We start from the raw sequence: 22,341 nt of genomic DNA on the forward strand, positions 1-22,341 counted from the left end.
CAGGGGGTGAGCTTGTGTGATTTTCATCTGCTAAGAAGCCACTTAAAGACAGAAATTCAAAATGGAGGAATGCTCCTAATTTCTTCACTCTTCATTCTTAAAGAAATACTCATACTGGAGTTTAGATAGTTTTTCCTCTTCCAAGAGAAGCAGACCATATTTTAAGAAGTTGGAATTTCTTCTTTGGTTGGCAGGAAAAGAAGGCTTATGATGGGTGTGTGTGTGTGTGTTTGTGTGTGTGTTTGTGTGTGTGTATGCTTAAACTGGGGAAAGTGGTTTCTTTGACCAACCCAGTTTCTCAACCATGTGGGGATTTATTCCAGACACCAAACCAGTGTCTTAAATTTCTAGGCTATCACAGGGATTTTGAGAAAGAAAAAAAGAGATTTGGCTACCAAAGGGAAAACCAAAACCAAGCCTCAACTGTATTCTAAAACAATTCATGATGGAAGATTTCATGAAATAATAATTTAAATCTAGTCATAAACCAAGGCAAACAAAGATGGTACAAGGAAAGAAATTATATACTACTGTCATTAATGGGCATGCATAAAAAAGAGTTCTTTAAAAATATAAACAAATCAAACTCATCAGTGTATAAATATACAAACCATGTGACCAGGTAGAGTTTATTCTAGCAATGTTAATATATGATTCAAATTAGAATTCCTGTTAATATAATTAATCATATCATGAATGGAAGGAATAAAATCATGTTGCTAATTATTTACAGGTATATTAAGCACTTAATATAATTCAATGTTCATAATTTCCACAATAAAATCTTAACAAAAATGGGAATATTTTTAATTGAAGTCTCACAGCAAACATCACACTTAATGGTAAAACATTCCTGCTAATGTGAAAAAGAAGATAAATAACATTTTATTGGAAGACTGACCAAAAGCAATAACATAAAGACATAAAGGGTAGGAGAATCTTCTTAAGAAAAAAATTCTCATTTTCAGATAACATCATTGTCTACAAATAAATCCAAGAAACACTGTAAACTATTATTAGAACCAATGGGAAGGTTTAGATAGTTCTTACAGTATCAATATATAAAAATCAAATTAATCCTACATAAGAATAGTACCTAATTTTAAAAATTAGAAATATGTCCTGATCAAAAAGACATTGAAAGCTATAAGTTATCTAGGAATAAATGTCCAAAAGGGACATGTATGAATATGATGGAGAAATTGTGAGACTCTATTAAAGGACATTTAAAAAGACTTGAAGAGATACATGGTCATGATAGGGATGACTCAGCACAAAACATTAGTTCTGACAAAATTAGCATATAAATTTAATGCAATTCTCATAAAAATCCCAATATCATGCTTCAAGGAACCTCATAAATCACTTGACAATTCAGAGCCAAGAAAAACTAAACCAGTCTCAATGAAGAGCAATGTGGGCTTACTAGACAATGTGGTATGGGACAAGGATGGACAAAGAGGCCAATGAAAGAGAATAGGGAGCCCAGAAATAGCCCAACACAGCCATACAGACATGGTAGGGCACACGGCTGAATGCCTGGACTGTGGACATGGAGAGGCCGAATGATGCATTCAAAGGGAAGATGCACCTAAAGCTTTATGGTCCCTGGCACGAAGGAAGTGCTAAGTACCAGCACCTTCAACGTGCATCCAGACCACAAAGGGCCCAGGCCTGACCCCCACCCCCAGCATCTGGCGCTCTTGCCTCTTTCCAGTGTACAGGGCCATGAGTGGGCTCTGCAAGGTGGAAGCCACAGAGGAGCTCCCAGGATTTTTATCTCCAATGAGTGCTAAATGGGAGTCTGTGCAACATCGGGGCATTACTGATGAACATGTAGGTTCAGGAGTCTCTGAGACAGTTTTGAATGCCCTTTCTCTACTTTGTTTCTATTTTTTACCTAAATTTATTCAACCTCCTGCTGTACATTACAGACACCCAAGGACATTTCGAAAAATCTTGATGCTCTGACCCCACACCAGATCAACTAATCAGAATTTCTGGAGGTAGGATCCAGCTACCCTAGAAAAAAAGCTTCACAGGTGATTTCGGCATGTGGCTCAGTTGAGAACCATGACTCAGAACACACATTCTGGTTTTAGAAGTCTACGGAGACAAATGAAAGAGAAATCTGGTCCAAGGCTGGTATTTCTCCCATCCTAGGTTCTCCGAATTAACAGATGAGTTGATTCAACCCCATGAATGTGTCTCCCCAATGCCATGCTTGCATTAGTTGCTAGGAATTTAAAAATGGCAAGAGATTTGGCTCCTGTCCCCAAGCAGCTGAGACTCATCCATGTTAATATGCAAATGAGGCTTAGCTTGCATTAGAGTTGAGTGGCAACATGACAGGGAAGTGTGCAATCTGAAAGTGGAATTTCGCTATGACAAAATCACCATCATCTGCTGGTGGGGACCTGGCACTTGATATTATCAGCTCATGGAAGCCCCACTGCAACCAGAGGAAGGGTTTCCTATTCTTATTCATTCATTCAACAAATGTTTGAATGCGTCCTGTGAACCAGACACTGCTGTAGACATCTGGGCAGTAACAAACTGGTCCCTGTCTTTGTGGAGGTTCTGCAAGTGGTGTGGGGGAGGAAAGGAGCAACAGGTGTAATATAGAACTCCACCACATAGTCCAATGGACGCTGAGGAGGGTGGTGAAACAAGAAAAAGTAGAGGAGGCAAGGCATGTGAGTGGACAGTGGTTAACCCTCACTGGGAAAGTGAGATCTGAGCAGAACTGCAGGGAGAGTTAGTGATCACCTTTGGTTTAAAGACTCCCTGTGGACACACATGGGGCTTGGCTGGGTACAAGACCACATAGGTCCAACACCCAGGATCTGTGCTCTGAACCCGCCTACTGACATCGTCCAGGAAGTGTGGCAGTAACATAGTGAGACTTGTGTAGTTGCTCCCAATCCCTTCAACTCCCTGTCTTAACTAGTGCAGTCTTCTAGCCTAGTGCCTGCTACAGAGAAAGTTCTTAATACAGATCAGAATTAACTTACGTCAAATAATTAAATTGAATTAATATGTGTTCTGACTTAAAGGATTTATTTTATTTATTTATTTTTTATTTTCTGAGACTCAGGCCTCAGCCACTGCCTTTTTTTAAATGGAAAGCTTTTATTTAATAAATATAAATTTCATATGTATAGCTTTAGGAATATAGCAGTTCTTCCCGCCATACCCGTCCTCCCAGCCCCACTCCTGTCCCACCTCCTACTCCTTCTCCCATCCCATTCTTCATTAAGATACATTTTTAATTATCTTTATATACAGAAGACCAACTCTAAACTAAGTAAAGATTTCAATAGTTTTCACCCACACAGACACACAAAGTATAAAGTACTGTTTGAAAACAAGTTTGCTGTTAATTCTCATAGTACAACTGGAACCCACAAACTCTGTCAGTATTTACACAGGGCCATAAGCAAAGTGGAAGTTCTCTCCTCCCTTCAGAGAAAGCACCTCCTTCTTTGATGGCCCCTTCTTTCCACTGGGGTCTCACAGAGGTCCTTCATGTAGATCATTTTTTGCCATAGTGTCTTGGCTTTCCATGCCTGAAATACTCTCATGGGCTTTTTAACCAGAACCAAATGCCTTAAGGGCTGATTCTGAGGCCAGAGTGCTGTATAGGGCATTTGTCATGCTATGAGTCTGCTGTGTGGCCTGCTTTTAAAGGATTTATTGTGTATTGTGTCCAGCCCACTGCCTAGGCAGAAGAAAATGTACAGAAAATCCAGCCTAGATGAGGATGCTAGAGACTAGGCCAGCACACATTTCTTATTCATGTCATTGGTAGATGTCACTGCCCCTCAAGGCACTCAGGTGTCTTCTCTGAGCCAGAAGGATGGAGAGGGACGGAATACCAAAGAAAGGTGAGACTCATAGGAAACAAGGACGCTTCAGGAAGGAAGCGTCAGGGCATGATGGTCCACAAAAGGGACAAAGAGACATTGGGGATGACTGGTCAAGGTTTCTTTGGCCGCATCAGAGAGAAATACATGATGCTGCTATGTGAGCACAGTCATTTGAAAATGCACTCACCTGTTGAAGTGGTAGATATCCTGTATGTTTCCAAAAAGGGCTGATCTGTCTTCAGTCCCCAGGGGAAGTTTGGCTTGGTCCCTGATGCAGTCAAGGTAGTCCTGTGGAATCAATGACAGGGATGTCTTACACATGCCAGGCCTTACCGAGTAGTCTTTAATTATGCAAGATTAACCTTGCCTGTGTATTTCAAGTGACTACGACACCAACGTGCCCCTTAACTCAGACTGTGCTTGTTTCTTGCTAATGATGATATGACCTATTTGTAGAATAAGGGGCGTGCAGAGCAAGGAGAGTGTAGCATTTACTAATGTACCTACCTGTAAAACTACTAAAGTTTCTCTCCATGGATAAAATAGAAAATAATGACCATAGTTACTACTGATGTCAGAATTTTGGCATAACAGCATTTGCTGTTTCCTTGACTGAAATATATGAAGATATTCCAAAATGTATACAGGACACTGGAAATCAAAACTCTGAAATGTCACAGAATTATTTTCAACATTCTCTCTACATCAGAAAACTGTCAGTTTTTGAAGTATAGAACTAAATTCTATCTCAAATATCAATTTATTTTTCAAAAGCTAAAAGAAATTTAAGCACATTTCACTTGTGCTAACACAGCCATGGAAAACTCAGAAGTGATTTTACAGGTTTTAACATAGAAACAGCTCCCAAACAGACCCAGAGTCGGTTCAGATCCCTAGTGGGTTAAACTGAGGTGGCCAAGCAGCGATCTGGACTGCTGAGAAAGGGGAAAACTGCTTCCCGCCCCTTGTGTGCTGAAGGGTTCATAACTGAGTGTTCCCCCTTCCCCAGCATTGCTGGAAAAGGAACTCTGTAGGAGGCAAGAAAACAATAAAGAAAAAAGTAAAAACAGCTGAAATAACGTAAAATAAAAAATAAACACAATCCCCCGCCCGGGGCTGAACAATGCAGTATGGCTCCCTACCAACAGCAACATGTGATGTGCAGCCCTTAAGGAGGCAACCCTGTGAAAAGTCAACCAGACCATGCAAATCCCTGCCCCCTAACTGCATTCCAGCCTCCCATGGCAAACACAGCAGGTGCGAGGAGAGAAAGGAGAACCTGAAACTTAACCATCAAGTCATTGTTTCTTACACCTTTTCCTTTTGAAAGGCAGAGAGACCAAGACAGAGACACAGACGGAGATCTGTTGGTTCACACTGCAAATGCCTGCAATAGCCGGGAGCCGGGACAGGCCAAAGCCAGGGGCCCGGAACTTGACCTGCGTCTCCCACATGGATGGCAGGGACCCAGCTACTTGATCTATCACCTGCAGCCTCCCAGAGCGTGTGTTAGCAAGGAAGGCGGAACTTGAACCCATGCACTTGACAGGGGACATGGGCATTCCCAGTGGCATCTTGAACACTGCCCTAAATGCCCGCCCCCTTGCAGCTTTTTAATCATCCACATGCGGTCTCTTATGTTCTTTGTCTTTTTCAATGAAAGACAGGGCTTCATCGCTAACTTTCTAAAGTAGCACATTCCACAGCTTGCATCAAGTAAGCTTTCATTCTTTCTTTCATACTAAATTCGCTATCAAGTATGAACCAATAATCATAAGCTTTTCCTTTAAACAAGCTTTGTGGTAAGAATTTTTCTTTTGAAGAAACGAGATTGATCAGGTTTAAGTGAAACTGGCATTAAAATTTCACATCGGCAAGACCTACCCTCTTTACAGTTATGAATGTAATGGAATAATAAGCACCTGCATGAGAGAGAGAGAGTAAATACCCACATAAGAAAATCTAAACAAGGCTGGAAAAATAAGCACTTGATGAACAACATGTAAAACCTATACTTCTTAAGAAAAAAAATAATGTTTTCAATATCTCCATTAAATTGTGTAGGCAGAAAAGCATGGATTAATACATAACTTGCATTGATTAAATGCTTATATTTGATAGTAGTTTAATATTAAACCAGACATTATATTGCATGTAAAACAGAGGATAAAACAGGAGGATTTGGCAGGGCTGTACCCACACTGAAGGGGCAGGATGAGAAGTGGGGTCAAGACGAAGCTGGCACAAACCATTCACCTGTCCGGTTCCAGAGCTCTGCTCTGGGGCCTAAAGAGAGGATGAACGATCCGTTTTCTCACTTCAAGTGTGAAGCTTGCTCACTTGCAGAAACCAGATCCAAAATTCTTCATGTGCGGGAAAGATCTGAGTTAAGGGGCTTGAAGAATTTCATCTGGGGTTAGAGACAAAGAGCCATGGCCTGCTTCCAGCCGATGATGGCTCCACTCCAACGGGAAGAGTTTCACAGCGCTCCAAGTCCATGGTAGAGAAACTAGATTTTAAAAGCTGCTTGTTTTCTAAAATTATTGAGAAAATAGGTCGTTAGGAGTCCAAATTCATGTAGGCCACTCTAGAAAGCACATCAAAGTCATATGGCCACAACTTGTTCCCTCCGCTGATCACAATTAAGTCTTTTAAATATGATACTTTAACCCTAAACCAGTTCCTGAGAACCACTGTAGCATGCACCACGCTGGCAGCTCTAATCATCTGAAGCCAAAATGAGAGACTTGAAGCTCCGTGATAATAACAGTTCATTCTGTGCTCAAAATGACAGAGTAAGTAGCCCAGTGAAATGGATTAGGGCCTGTCATGCCGCTTATCAATTTTATTGGCTGGATGTCAGCACCTATGGCTATCCTACTGTTAATGATGAAGGGTCAACTTAAAACTTTTGCACTGAAAATAATGATTTTCTGGCAGGATCAAAGAATTCACTATACTGTGGGAAGGGAGGAAGGCAAAGAGCCTCAGAATACATTAAAAAAGAGTATTTCATTCTTCAAATTATTTTCTATTTTGTAACTTCAAATTTCCCCTAGCATATTTCTTTTCTTTTTTCTTTTCTTTTCTTTTCTTTTAAAGATTCATTTTTTATTTATTTGAAAGACAGAGTCACTGAAAGAGGTAGGGACAGAGAGAGAGGTCTTCCATCTGATGGTTCACTCCCCACATGGCCACAACTGCTGGAGCTGTGCTGATCTGAAGCCAGGAGCCAGGAGCTTCCTCTGGGTCTCCCACGTGGGTGCAGGGGCCCAAGGACTTTGGCCATCTTCTACTGCTTTCCCAGGCTATGGCAGAGAGCTGGATCGGAAGTGGAGCAGCCAGGTCTCAAACTGGCACCCATATGGGATGCCAGCGCTACAGGCTAGGCCCCTAACATTTATTTTCTGATCAGATTATGTTCTTAAGATTTCCACTGTTATAAAATCTGTACACGAGTAGCCTCCTCTCATGAACTTTCTCATTCTTTGTAACTGTTATTGAAAATGCCCATGTAGGGCTTTTCATGGTGCCATCCAAAAGTGTGGCAGTCAGGCGCCTGTTTGCAAAGTGTGGCAGTCAGGCGCCTGTTTGCAAACTGTGGCTGATCTACAATGAGGCAAGTGCAAAACTGAAGGTAAGCACACAGAAACTTCGATAGGAGTTTGACAGAATAGTTGAGTGCCTGTTGAATCGAATGGAATTAGTGCTTCAATTGTGTTTATTATTCTTTTTTGGTTAGTATCTACAGTAATCCTTTTTCCAACTGTATGTTACAGAAGCATCAGCGTGTTGCAGATTGGAAAACACACACACACCTGCACACACATGCCTAACCACAAGTCGCTGGAGAAGCCGTGGTAGATGACCACGCAGCAAGGACACTACAGGGAGAACCTTAGAACTTGCTTTCTTTAGAATGCTCCTGGCTCTGTTTGTTGTAGTAATCTGGGGAATGAACCAGAGGATGGAGGACACATCTCTCTCTCTCTCTTTCTCTCTTTCTCTCTCTCTCTCTCTCTCTCTCTGCCTCTCTGTAGCCCTGCCTTTCAAATAAATAAATCTTAAAAAAAGAAAATGACTTATTTTCAGTTATAGCGTGTATATTAGTTTTTATTCTTTCTATTCTTTCCCTGACTTGTAGATGCACAACAGGAAGAGTTGTCTTCCTAAATACTCTTGCTCATATTTCAAAATTCTGCCTGTGGTTTTAGGGTTCATTCTTTTTGGTCTTGCTTCATTTTTGACATTTCCCTTAATAGACTCTTCAGAGTGTTTTTTGTCTTTGTTTTGGAGGAGTACATTTTCCTCTTTTCTCTATTCCTCCACCTTTTTCTACAAAGTAGTGATCTGCTTAGCCAAAAGTTTGCTTCCCAAATTTCATGTACATTGACCCCTCAGTATCCACAGGGGACTGGTACCAGGACCCACATGGGTACCAAAGTCTGTAGGTGCCCAAGTCCCTTATATTAAGTGGGATGGTATTTGCATAGGATCTACGCACATCCTCCCATGTCCTCTAAGTCACTGACAGATTACTTATACCCAAGACAACATAAATGCTGTGTAAATAATTGTTAAGTTGCATTGTTTAGGGAATAATGATGGGGGGAAAGCCTGTTACATGTTCAGTACAGTCATATGATTTTTTTCCCAACTATTTTTGATCTGCCATTGGTTGAGCCTGTGGGTATATAACCAGAGCTATGGAAGGTATTCATTACGTTAGGATGCCACTGAACCTAGGACAACTTACATATAGAAATTACAGTTGAAAAGCACATTCACATACAGCTGGCACTGTAGCACAGTATGCTAAGTCTCTACCTGTGGTGCTGGCATCCCATATGGATGCCGGTTCAAGTCCCGGCTGCTCCACTTCCAATCCTGCTCCAAGCAAATGGCCTGGGAAAGCAGCAGAGGATGGCGTAAGTGCTTGTGCCCCTGCACCCATGTGGGAGACCCAGAAGAAGCTCCTGGCTCCGGATCAGCCCAGCTCTGGCCATTGCAGCCACTTGGGAAGTGAACCAGCAGATGGAAGACCTCTCTGTCTCTCTACCTCTACCTCTCAAATAAAAGAAAAGCATGTTCATAGTCATCCATACAAACCACTCTCTCACCACCACCTTTTTAATTTTGAGGATATAAGGAAGTGTGCCAACTTCTGCCTTATATGCTAGGAATTTTAAAAAATGGAATAAAACATGATCTCTTCCCACCAAAGAGCTCCCTGTCTAGTTGAAGACAAGTGTCAACAAAGATGTGCAATCTGGTGCTATGACAGCACTGCAGGGAAAACTCCAGTGTGGGAGGGGAAGCAGGCAAGGGGGCGGAGGGAGGTCGTGGTCCATCCCAGGGAAGAGGGAGGCCTTGGACAGGAGGTGACAGCAGCGCTAAATCTTTAAGGATGGTGTGTGGTTTGAGCATGGAGAAAGGAAGAAAGAGACACCAACATTGAGGAGGACAGCGGCGAGAAAACAAAGACCAAGGTGACAAAAAGCCAGGGCACTGAAGCAATTAGACTTATAGGCTGGTGGGATGGGTCTCAGGAGCAGTGAGGCTGCGGCAGGGCACACGAAGGGGCCCACAGACCCTGGAGTGGGAGGCACAATGGGAGAGGAGGCTGGGTGCTGGCCAGGGTGGACCATGGAGAACACATTCCTGCTATGCAAGCGGCGACAGCCACTGAAGCAGGTAATGGGATCCAAGATCATTCGTGCCTCGTGAAAGAAAATGGAAAAGAAGCTACCAAACTGCCAGCAGGGGGGAGGGCAGTTAGAGACCATGTGGCCATGCAGGGAGGCACAGCCCAAGTCCTGCTGTGCAGTGGAGAGCAGCGCTGCCCAAGGGATGAGAAGAAGGAGAGAAAGCAGTCAATTGAGGTGAGGGCCACGCTGCGAGGGACTGAACAACTGTGACGGCTTTCAGGAGAAAGGGTCCTGGCTGCTCTTTCTTCCTCACTCTCCCCCGACCCCGGGAAGACGGTGCTGCTCCACCTGCTCCCCCATGAGGACGTCTGGTCACCCCTGTGGCAGTGAGCACACAGGACCCTCTGTCTCCTCTTCCACTCGGCTGCGCCCTCTAGAGACAAGGGCCCACTGGCTTTTTATGTTCCTTTCTCATTGTCCTTCCCACGTGCAAAGGTACAAATAGCCTGGGATTTCTCCCGTGGGTCTCACCCACGAAGACCTCAACAGAGCAACTGTAGCCTCACTGGTGGCTGGGAACCACTGGCCTGGACTTCTGCACACACTGACGACACTGCTGAGATGGGCGGGGAAAGGACCCGAGTCCTGCCTCTCGGCCTGGCTGATCCAGACAGTAAGGCCCTCCCACGGCTCAGGCCCACTTGGTTCAGAATCATTTGGTATCTGTCCAGATCCCCACTTGCTGGTTTCCCATTCCCAGGGGGACTCTGGAGAAGATGGTCATGGTCTGGGGCTAAAGTTAATGCCACCATTCTGGACGCATTGAGACTAGGGGGACTGAAGCGCACCCCAAGAGGGGTCATCAGGACAGGATCTGGGACTAGCTTGCTGGGAGAGCTCTGTGGGGAGCTGGAAGTGCCTGGCTGTACTGCTTTGACCTCCCTCTTGGGGGACACTGGCCGAACAGTGGGGCCAAAATGTTCTTCCATGTGGCAGAGCCCAAGACACGTCCAGTGCCCGACCACAAGGAAGCAGCTCGAAAGGACCTCCCTGGGAGCCAACGGCAACCTGGGCAGGGTCAACGGGAAGGAACCTCCATGGCTCTCCTGTTGGGGAAAGCACCTAAGAGCCCTGCAGAGAGAGAGAGAGAGAGTGTAGCAAGCACGCTCAGAGCCTCCAGACCCTCAGCACATGGAACTCTGTGGCCCACCCTGATGGAAGAAGGGAGCAGGGCTGAGGGGCTTTGCAGGGCCAAGAGGCTCCTGCAGCCCAGAGCCTGCCAGGAGCTCCCTACCCTTTCCAGAAACCGTCTTGGGAAAGGTTGGGGGAGAACAAATTCCTGAATGCCACGGCTAGGTGAGTGGCCGATGGACTTGGAAGGGGGCAATGGATGCATGTAGTGAATTTTGAGATTGTCTGGCTACCAAGGAAGGAGAATGGTGGGGCAGTAACTCAAAGAGAGGCAGGAGCAGGCAGGATGGGGCCATTGCTCTGTTCACCTTTCATCATCAGGTTGTACACGCTGGGAGGGAGGAGGTGGGGGGAGGAAGCCTAGGATGACAACGGGGGAGGGACTGGCAACGGCAGGCCTGAGATGACAGATGATGCCCACTGGAACCGAGGTAGAGGGACCAGGCCAGAGAATAAGGAAGAAAAGCACCTGTTCCCAAGAAACCTGGGAAGAGGGTGCGCCTGTGGTCACGGGGTGGAGCCAAGGGCAGCATGATGCTGCGCTGGCCATGTGGGTGCTGAGTGCCTTCCTTCTATAATTCCTTCCCACAGCCAAGGGCACCCAAGGCAGAACTCCCTGCTCCCCAAGAACCCTTTCTTTCTCCAGATGTCCCGCTCTGGGGCAGCTCTGGCCAGCAGTGCTGTCTCCTTGCTGCAGGGTCACGTTCCAGGGGATAGTTTTATCTGTCAAAATGAGATTGTTTGAGTGCCAATTTTGCTTTTTCCACTCAATGCACATAAACACACATAATTCCTATATAAAAATATAGCTCTTTCACATTCTTTACAATGGCTGCATTCTATTCAACAGTTATACTATTTATTATATTTAATTAATACCGTTTTTAAAGAGGGAACACACTCTATGTGCTAGCACTCTGTGAAGGGGTCCAGAGGCGTTCAGAAGTGATGAGGATGTGATTTGTGTCCCTTTAGGTGCTAGCAAAAGAGTAAAGAAGGAAAACAGGTGAAAGAAACAAGTCTGAGGGCCGTTACTGTTGTGCAGTGGGTTAAAGCCCGGCCTGCAGCACCCACATACCATTTGGGTGCCGATTCGAGTCCTGGCTGCTCCACTTCCAATCCAGCTCCCTGCTAGTGCGCCTGGAAAACCAGCAGAGGTCAGCCTATGTCCTTGGGGCCCTGTACCCACGTGGGAGACCCAGAAGAAGCTCCAGGCTTCGGATCAGCTCAGCTCTGGCCATTGCAGCCATTTGGGGAGTAAACCAGTGATGGAAGACCTCTCTTTGTCTCTACCTCTCTCTGTAACTTTGTCTTTCAAATAACTAAAATAAACCTTAAAAAAAAAAAAGAAGTCAGAGGATAACAATTTCAACACTCTAAGAATTTTTTACAAAGCATTCTGAGAGTACAGAACAGTACAATTTTAAGGGAAAGAAACCCTTTCTCTCTTCCAAATAGGCCTCTGAACAGGCCTTATGGTAAAATTCCCTGTGGAAGCCTGCAGATAAAATGTTAGAAGTCAAATCTTCCAGAAGTTTCTTCTCTTTCTCTGCTCATGTCCATGTGGGAGGAAGGTGTGGCCCCAGACATGGGAGCTGGGGCCTCTGTCATCCCGCCTGGCTGGAAACCAGAGCTCTTACTGTGGGAAAGAGTCAGTCCCGGGGAGACCCCACCCCACATGGAACTGTATGAAAACAGCACATAAGGACACTGCAGAACCATCTTTCTGACAGTATCTGCTGGTGGGCCGGGGTGGGGAGAGTGGGGGGTGAGGAAAAGGTCCAGAGAGGAGGAGGCGAGGAGGCGAGGAGGGGGAGGAGACAAAGGAGGAAGAAAGAAGTGTGGAAGGCAGGCGCAAGAGCTGACAGGAGGGAGAGCGTGACTAGCACATCAGTTTTCACTTCAGAGTCTTCCCAGCTTACAGCACAGGTGCCGAGCTCACTGAGGGCACGTGGAAGTCTCTGAGTGGCTCTGAGCTGAGTGGAAGGACAAGAGAGGAACCGGGTGGTGCCCACCTCTTTACCTTCGGTAGCACTTTCTACACAGAAAGCAGGGAGCACAGTGTGGGGCATGGAGCTCTGACACAGACAGACGTGACTGCCCTGTCTATGGTTTCCCTACTTCCTCCTGGAAGAAGGGCAGCTGGGAGACTCCTGCCAGGAGGAGGTGGGACAGCTGGCCCAGCAAAGGGGCCGGATTTGGCAGCTCTTCTTGGCAAGAGAAAATTGGGATGGGGGTAGAGCTGGGGAAGTTGGGAGTGGGCGGAAGAATTCTGTTAAACAGCTAAAACCTAGAATATGCTGCAGGCGTATCACTCGTCTTGGCTCAAAGACAATTGGGGATATTTGGTTTTCTGCAGTGTTTATGAACTGAGAGTCTACAGTGATCCAGGAGGTAAGGCATTAAGAAACATGATTAGCATTACCGTACCAACATGGTCCAAGCAACTGGACTCCCATCTTTTCCCACACTTCTGACAACCATTATAGAAATCAGTGGTCTTTGTTGACTTCAGATTGGTGTGTATAAATATAGTACAATCTGAGGACTGATAAAAGAATTGAAGTGTGGAACAAATATGACACTAAAACTAATCATTTTATTACCATTGATTATACATACAAATATTGTTGCTTTGTTAAATATCTGCTTACAAAATTGTACCTGGAGTTTTCAAATTACAATAAGCTGACAACATTCACATATTCCAAATCTCTTCTTAAAGCAAGAGAAGTGGACACACAGCCGTGAAAACACCCTGCTGCTCACTGAAATATCTTTCCATACTTATTTACAACCTGCCAATTCCTGTTTTCATTATTTTCAGTATTCTTTAATGCTATTATTATTTCTAAGTACAAAAAAAAAAATAAAGGAAGACACTTCTGGGATAATCTACATGCATTTCAATGGACATAAATGTAAGATGCTTAAACACCTCCCAAGTGGGCAACCAGCATGGGAAGCAGAATCAGCTGGAGCAGAGTGTGGTGCTGGGAACCCAGTGGTCACAGACCAGAAAGCTGCTACCTTCAGTTTGGACGAGGCCATTGTCTTGGACACGCCTCCTGCACTATGCCCCAGCGGACCAAAGGATGCCGTGAGCAGTGCTAGGCACCACCTACTCAGACTGAGCCCAGGCCACTTTTCCAAAGCAGCACCAGAGATTCTCAAGGGGCCCAGCTTCCCCGAGCCAGAAAGCTAAGGAAGATGCCCTGTGTTTAAACCTCATAAGGAAAGAAACTTTGAAACAACCAGTTTAACTTTTTGTTCTGCATTTCTGCTTTCCTCAGCCCTTCTCTGTCTATGCAGCCAGCCTCCTACGCTTGGCTCACAGGACTGCTAACTGGGTCCTAGAGAACACGGTGTTGCCCAATGCTAGAATCTCAAGCAAACGTCAAAGGAGATGTTCAACTAACCCAGTTGTAATAGGTAAGTGAAGGCAGTTCACTGCTGCTCTTAAGAACCGTCCTTTTTTTTTTTTTTTCTTGCCAGGCAGAGTTAGACAGTGAGAGAGAGACAGAGAGAGTTATAGACAGTGAAAGAGAGAGAAAGGTCTTCCTTCCATTGGTTCTCTCCTGTAATGGCCGCTATGGCTGGCGCTACGCTGATCTGAAGCCAGAAGCCGGGTACTTCCTCCTGATCTCTCATGCAGGTGCAGGTACTCAAGCACTTGGGCCATCGTCCGCTGCCCTCCTGGGCCACAGCAGAGAGCTGGACTGGAAGAGGAGCAACCAGGACCATTACCCAGCACCCTAACCGGGACTAGAACGCAGGGTGCCGGCGCCACAGGTGGAGGATTAGCCAAGTGAGCCACGGCACCGGCCAAGAACCATCCCTTGAGTAGATCTTTTTTCCCTCCAAGTCACTTTCTGTTCCTCCTCATCAGGTTCAGTGCACATGGCATCCTATTTCAGCTGCCTGTTTTCATGCTCCTGGTCCCAGGGCACATAAGGAAGCAGACAGATGCAGTCATGTGTGGCTGTAATCCTTACTACACAAGGTGCGGGTGCCCCATGCAGTGGTGAGCGAGGGAGGAAAAGTCCTGGCAATACATTAAGTACCTGCAAATAAGAAACTGATTCATCTCAATTACAATCACAGAACTGCTGGGGTAATTTCAAACATGGTAATTAAGGAAAATTAAATAAAGCCTGAGGGTTTTTTTTTTTTGTATGGAGGGTAAAAATAAAGATCAGTAAAATAAATGTATATTACAGGGAAGGATCCCTCACCTGAAATGCTTGAGACCAGAAGTGTTTCAGCTTTCAGCGCTTTTCTGATTTTGGAATATTTGCATAGGAGTTACAGGCTGAGCATCCCTAATCTGAAAATCATCTGAAATACTCAAAAAGTCAGCACTTTTGAGCAGTGTGTCAGTTTGGATTTTGTACCATTTGTGATATCAGATTTTCGAATTTGGGTTGCTTAACCTATTTTAGATAACTCTAAAAAAGATTTAATCATTTGTTTGAAAACAGAGACAGGGAGAGAGACGTTCCACCTGCTGGTTAATTCCCCTAGATGCAGCCATCTAACAGCCAGGTCTGGGCCAGGCTGCAGCCAGGAGCCAGAAGCTTCTTCCAGGTCTCCCACATGGGTCATCTTTTGCTGCTTTCCCAGGTGCACTAGCAGGGAGCTGGATCAGAAGTGGAGGAGTGGGGAGTTGAACCACGGCCCATATGGAATGCTGGCATTGCAGGTGGTAGCTTTACCCAATTTGCCACAACACTGGCCCCGATTTTTTAAAGTTTTATTTATTTACTTGAGAGGCAGAGTTACATAGAGAGAGGGAGAGACAGAGATTTCCCATCTGCTGATTCACTCCCCAAATAGCTGTGATTGGGCCAGGTCAAAGCTAGGAGCCTGGAACTCCACCCAGATTTCCTCAATGGGTGGCAGGGGCCCATACACTGAGGCCATCTTTTGCTGGTTTCCTAGGCACGTTAGCAGGGAGCTGGATCAGAAGTGGAGTGGCCTGTGCTCCAACCAGCACCCATATGTGATGCTGGCATTGCAGGCAGGCCTTAACCCACTGAGTCACAACACCAGCCCCGATTATCTGAATGTTAATTCCTCCTCACTGTTTGCCACCATCATCATCACTTTCAGGTTTACATATGCGATCTCTGCTTTATATGCGTGATCTCACCGTGCATCACATCCCCATTTCATTGGAAGTTACCAAGGAAGTGAGCACTCCCTTGAGTATCAGTGACTCAAATCCTGTTCACGCCAAAGTCAGCTGACTGTATCCTGGTTTGGGAACCCTGCTCTCTCCTTCAAAGGAGTTCCAGCTCAGCACGCTCTCTTCAACACAGAAGGGGAAGTCAGCTTAGTCTGGGGTTCACTGTTGTCTTTATAAATTGTCGGGTAGGGCCTTCGAAAAACCATGTGCCAGAATCATCACCAGTGAGTGCTGCGGCTAACTCAGGGCCATGCTACTTTTAAATTTCAAAAAAATAATCGCCTGGTGGGGGCATGGAAAGTAGGGTGCTTTAGAGCTGGAGAATTAGAGGTTGTTCTGCAGTGCAGGTGAATTGGAAATGAAGAGAGAAAGTGCAGTAGAAGGCTCAGCTCTTATGAAAGGGAAATGGACCTTGTGCTGGAGGTGTCCCTGTCATTGTGGATAGGTGACTCTGGCAGGCATTCTAAGGCTTTCCATGGGAACTCCCTGTGTAGCAAGCATCTCACAGTAACTCTGACACATCCATTCCTGTGGACAATGGACAGTCTGGGTTTTATGTATTCACAGATATTTGTTTCAAAGGCAGAGTGACAGAAACAGGGAGAGACAGAGAGAAATCTTTGATTCGCTGGTCCCCTCCCTAAATGCCTACAATAGCCAGGTCTCGGCCAGGTCTAAGCTGGGAGCCAGGAGCTCCATCTGGGTCTCCCATGTGGGTGGCAGGAACTCACATACTTGGGGCATTGACTGCATGGAAGAGGCAGGACATGTATTAGGCATGCCACGTGGCAGCTTAACTCTGCCCCACAATGCCCAGCCCAACAGTCTGGGTTTTTATCAGGGCTGCTGTGGCTTCCTCCCCAACTCTGCATATCACCTTGAAACCAAATCCCCATAATATAAAAGCTGGACTTGTCTGTCTGTCTGCTTTAGCCCAAGATGTCCTTGCCTGCCCTTTAATCAAAAGGAATTCACTGACAAGGGAGTGAGCCAACTGGCTTTACAAGGTTCTAATCACTGGACTCAAGGAGTCATTTGCTTCTCCAGTAGATAAGAACCTTGATGGCCAGTGTTGTCCTGGGGTGATATGTATATGGGAATTCCAGGTCTGGCCAGAATGTACCTGCCACCTTCTCATAACCCCCAGACCAGCTGGAGCTTACCTGGCCACCTAATGTGTACAGCAGCACTGACCTATCAAAGGAAGGTCACAAGCCCCACTGAGCAACCAGGAACCTGGACATGAGCTGATCACACACCTGTCAGCCCCATTTTCAATGTCTGAGAACCTTCACCCTAAGTCCTCTGGGAGCCAGGAATTAAGCGATAGCTGCCTGGCTCCTTGCTCTACGCTTGGCAATAAACACCTACTTTCTCCCACCACCCCGAGGTCAGTGATTGGCTTTCTGCGTGTCGGGCTAGCAGACCCAGTAAGGGGGTTCTACAGTAAGGCTTCCAACCAGTTTGGGGTGTTGTTTGACAACAAATTCAAGACACAGAAGGCCCAGAAGCCTTCACTAGACACCAAAATGACAACTGATTCCTGCAGCAAAAACATTTCCTGTCCACAAATCAAATTAGAACCTGCACGTCACCTGCAGATTCTTAACGCTAGAGGAACAGGCATTTTGGGATATGGACACCAAGTAATGCTCCAAGCAAACAGGTACACGACCAGTTTTCGCATGCTTAACTTCAACGTATGTTGCATGGTAATTTACCATATGCCTTATTTAATAAACTGGAATATTTTCCCATCTGTTTCCTGACACAACAACAGTGACATAGATAACTCTCACTGCAACTAGTCTGCATACAGGAGGTGCTTAATGAGTGTTCATTTGACGCATAAGAGACAAGACCTTAAAAACAAAAACCTTGGGTTATTTGTGCTCAATTACTTAGAACAGTAACCCTGAAATACAGTAAAGTTTCAACCTGTTCAAAAAAGGAGGCCCTACCTGGCTGATACTAACCAGAAAGAAGAAAAAAACGGAAGACATTAGGCCAACTTCCCATCTACAAATAACACTCTCAAGGTCAAGCTATCCTCTTGATAACTACAATGAAACATTGCTGCCTGTATTAACATACAGCCCATACACATGGATGGATCTCTTTCTGGGCAGTTTTTCAAGGGTGATGTGTGTGATTTTGGTCCATCAGCATTGGGTAACCCCCTGGTAAATATGGAAATGCACAGGCTAAACTGCCCAAAACAATCAGGGGCCCTAGGGACACAGCTTACGGCTTCTCCGGCTATCTCCGTGTCCCTGCTATCAAAGTACGATCTTAACCAAAGGTTATTGATCAATGCAGATACTGTCACAGGCTGGATGATCTGTGGGGCAGAAAGAGGCGTGGAGCAGAGGATGGGATGGGTGGGCATCGGGGTCCTTGCTTTGCAGTACGGGTGCACCAGCATGACAGCTTGTTCCCCAAAAACTGGACTTCCCTGCAGAGTGCTGGGCCAGGGGGTACATCAAAGGTTTCACTCTACCATACTGTCAGGGACACCTGGTCCCAGTTCACGCCCACAGGTAATGGGTGTGATTTAGGGAAATCTGGCTTTTTTCCACCTATAAATCTAAACCACAACATCCATGGCCATCTTGTTGCTTAGACATCTTGTCCCTTAACTGAGAAGGGGGGGGGAGGGGGGAGAGAAAGAGGGAGGGAAGGAGGGAGGGAGACAGACAAGGGAGCAGGTGGTAGTGGGGGGTAGGAAAAGAATATACTTGCAGTGCAAGGTTTCAAGAAGTGATTGAGGGAGTGAATTCTCTCTCAGGTTTATTTGAAAGGCACAAATACAGAGGGGGAAGGGGAAGGGGAAGGGGAAGGGGAAGGGGAAGGGGAGGGGGGGAGAGGGAGAGGGAGAGGGAGAGGGAGAGGGAGAGGGAGAGGGAGAGGGAGAGGGAGAGGGAGAGGGAGATCTTCCATCCACAGCAGCCGAGGCTGGGCCAGGCTGAACCCAGGAGCTTCTTCTGGGTCTCCCACATGGGTGCAGGGGACCAAGTACTTGGGGCATCCTCTGCTGGTTTCCTAGGTGCATTATCAGGGAGCTGGATCAGAAGTGGAACAGCCGGGACTTGAACGGGTGCCCATATGGGATGCTGACACCACAGGCGGAGGCTTAACCTACTACGCCACAGCACCAGCCCCGAGAGAGTGAGCTGCTGAGAGCAGCAATTCTACAATACGAGCAGAAGAGCTCTTTCTTGTAACAGCGATTTCCAGCTGCTGTGAATGGGGTTTCCCAGGAGAGCAGATCTCTGCTCTCTTATCTGAGGAAAGAGCAGGACACTTGCGAAAGGATGCTGACTTCATCACGGAAGACCTCGTGGCAGTGAGGAATGCTGGGAACGGTCCAGCCGTCAAGCCAGGCAGCCTGGGACTGAGGCTCAGACTACACTCAGGACTCCATGAACTTGGCTGTCAGGTAGGGGTCATACAACACCCTGGGGGTTCACACCATGGTTCATTCCAAACACCTGGACAAGTGCTCAGCACACACTCATTGGTGGCAGTAGCTGCCATGGGGCCTTATGGGTCCTAGTTTCTCCTCTGGAGAGAAGTAGGCTAAGTCCAATGGAGCCACTTTTGGTTCAAAAGGAAATCAACTCTATTTGCACACTGGTGAATTATTATTAAAGTTATCCCCGATCTTTCTCTGCCACCATATTAACAATGCCCGGAAGGCCGCCTTCCTTGTTATTGACCATCATGGTGAGAGAGGGTCTGAAGATGACAGGGAGACCCACGACACCCCAAAGCCTACTGGGTCCTCTTGGGCAGTGGGTCCTGCCTCTCCTTCCTCCTCTCTCTCTTTTGCAACTTATTCCTCTTCTCTCTCATCACAGTCTTGGTCTTGCTCTCCTCTCCTCTCCCACCTGGACTGTGAGAGGCCATCCCTACAGTGCCTCCAGTGTGGGTCTTAACCCCTCCAACTCCAAAACTCTAAGTTGATGTTACCCCTCCTACATACACTCCTGCAAGGACTGTTCACTGCCTTTAGTGTGGAGAGGGGTCTTGCAAGGTCCCGCCTACCTTCCTAGGCTCATCTTTTTATTTTTATTTTTTATTTTTATTTATTTTTGACAGGCAGAGTGGATAGTGAGAGAGAGAGACAGAGAGGAAGGTCTTCCTTTTACCATTGGTTCACCCTCCAATGGCCGCCGCGGCCGGTGCACCGCGCTGATCCGAAGGCAGGAGCCAGGTGCTTATCCTGGTCTCCCATGCAGGTGCAGGGCCCAAGGACTTAGGCCATCCTCCACTGCACTCCTGGGCCACAGCAGAGAGCTGGACTGGAAGAGGGGCAACCGGGACAAAATCCGGCACCCCGACTGGGACTAGAACCTGGTGTGCAGGTGCCGCTAGGCGGAGGATTAGCCTATTGAGCCACAGCGCTGGCCCCTAGGCTCATCTTGCACCACTTTCTCTCTTCCTCTGACTTCCCTGCCTCTCGCCCCAGCATGCACATTCACTTACTGTTCTGCCAGGAATGTCTCCTGTCCCTGGCTCTCAAGGGCCTGTGTGTGTGTGTGTGTGTGTGTGTGTTGTGGCAGAGCAAGTTAAGCTGCTGCCTAACACACCAGCATCCCATATCGGAGAGCCCATTTGAATCCTGGCTGCTCCACTTGCGATCCAGCTCCTTGCTAATGCACCCGGAAAGGCAGTGCAACATGTCTCAAGTATTTGGGCCCCTGCACCCACATGGGAAACCCAGATGGAATTCCAGGCTCAGCCGATGGAAGATCTGTCACTCTACCTTTCAAATAAATACAATAAGTCATTAAAAGTATAGAGACAGGGCTTGAACATAGGCCCTCCCATATGGGACGCAGGCATCCACAGAGCATCTTAACCTTTCGATGTTCAGATGCCTGCCTCTGGGTCTCTCTGTATCTATCCTATTCCCATGGCTGGGATCATGGGTCCCACTCGACACCTGGCTCCCTCCTCTTCCACTCTTCCCAGGATCCTTCTCTGTCCTCAGCGGGTCTGGGTGAGGAGCCCCTCTGAGCTTGTGCAGTTTCAGTCGCACGAAAAAGGCACATGGTGTCATCAGATCTCTCTGGCGCCTCCTCTCCCAAAACACAGCAAATGATGAGCGGGTGTTCTGCTTCAGCCTTCCCAGCACAGAGCTCCTACGGAAGGAATTTCTGGAAACTGGGGCAATCTGCTACCAGCCGAAGCAGAGCCCCGGGACGGCCAGGGTTAACAGATCCTGGGGGCTCCCGCTAGAGCTCTCTGAGTGGCGGAGAATGGGAATCCAGCCCAACATTCCTCTCCCGCTCCCTCCTTTGTCTCAGGAGCAGCCCTTCCACCCGGCCACCTCTCCAGGCTGACAAAAGTTCTTAAACTACTCATTTTGTTTTCAGCTCTACCCACCCAACTAACTCCTGCATTTGCATGAGAAAAGAGCCCCTTCTCTAATCAAAAGTAGATTAACTCTCACCCCTGACGCTCAGCGCATTTGCATTGGAAGGCCATTAGGAGGCCATAAACAGCCCCCGGGGCCCGAGCTTTATCCTCTGCTTTAGGGACAGCAGGACCAAAGCAGCCTTGTCAGCCACTTCGTTTATTGTGGGCTGCTGCTACAGGCCGGCTCCCCTCCCTACTCATCTCCCACTTAGAGCTTTCTGGAAGGTTAACAGCATAACTTTTAAGCCCCATTGTAAAACTGAAGGAACACTTGTAACATCTCTTATTGACCCAGGGAAAAAGTTGTTTTTTTTTTTTTTTAAATAAAATATTTTAGAGTATAAAGGAATAGCTCCCCTTGCTTGCCAACCCCTGGAATGCATGTGCGTGTGCGCGCGCACACACACACACACACACACACAGCACATCCTTCAGGTAGCAAGCAGAGAAACAACGATTTTGCCTCTGTGCAATTTTGCTCTTTCTCACAGCAGACTTAGGCTACAACCTCAGCTTCATCAGGTGGTGGGGTGGAGGTTGGCCACTGCAGATGATTGTATATTAGTCTAACAAATTAATGTTTAGAATAAGCATTCAATTTTTCTTTGGGTTGGAGAGATGCTTGCTCAGAAGGGTGAGTCTTATTTTCTATAAGGTGGCGTCTCCCTTTTGTGAAGGGATCAGTCACTGCATAACAACTGCCTGGGCTGGTGCTGTGGCATAGCAGATAAAGCCGTGCCTGCAGTGCCAGCATTCCAAATGTGCACTGGTTTGGGTCCCAGCTGCTCTACTTCTGATCCAGCTCTCTGCTGTGGCCTGGGAAAGCAGTAGAAGATGGCCCAAGTCCTTGGGCCCCTGCACCCACACGGGAGACCCAGAAGAAGCTCCTGGCTCCGGATCAACCCAGCTCTGGCCATTGAAGCCATTTGGGGAGTGAACCAGTAGATGGAAGACCTCTCTCTCTGTCTCCCCACCCCCCTTATGCCTCTGCCTCTCTGTAACTCTATGCCTTTCAAATAAA

At 46.8% G+C, this 22,341-nt stretch overlaps 1 protein-coding gene across 12 annotated transcripts in view; it reads right to left on the reverse strand.

Annotated features, from left to right (window-relative positions):
- PLEKHG1 (pleckstrin homology and RhoGEF domain containing G1) overlaps positions 1–22,341 on the reverse strand; it is a 229,386-nt gene that overhangs the window by 44,966 nt on the left and 162,079 nt on the right. For all 12 annotated transcript variants that reach the window (XM_070073421.1, XM_008263680.4, XM_051854240.2 and 9 more), the window contains one exon: positions 4,057–4,157. In XM_070073421.1, coding sequence (XP_069929522.1) covers positions 4,057–4,157 — 101 coding nt within the window. The remainder of the gene's footprint in view (positions 1–4,056; positions 4,158–22,341) is intronic.

Source organism: Oryctolagus cuniculus, chromosome 5 (assembly GCF_964237555.1).
Source record: "Oryctolagus cuniculus chromosome 5, mOryCun1.1, whole genome shotgun sequence".
NCBI lineage: Eukaryota > Metazoa > Chordata > Mammalia > Lagomorpha > Leporidae > Oryctolagus > Oryctolagus cuniculus.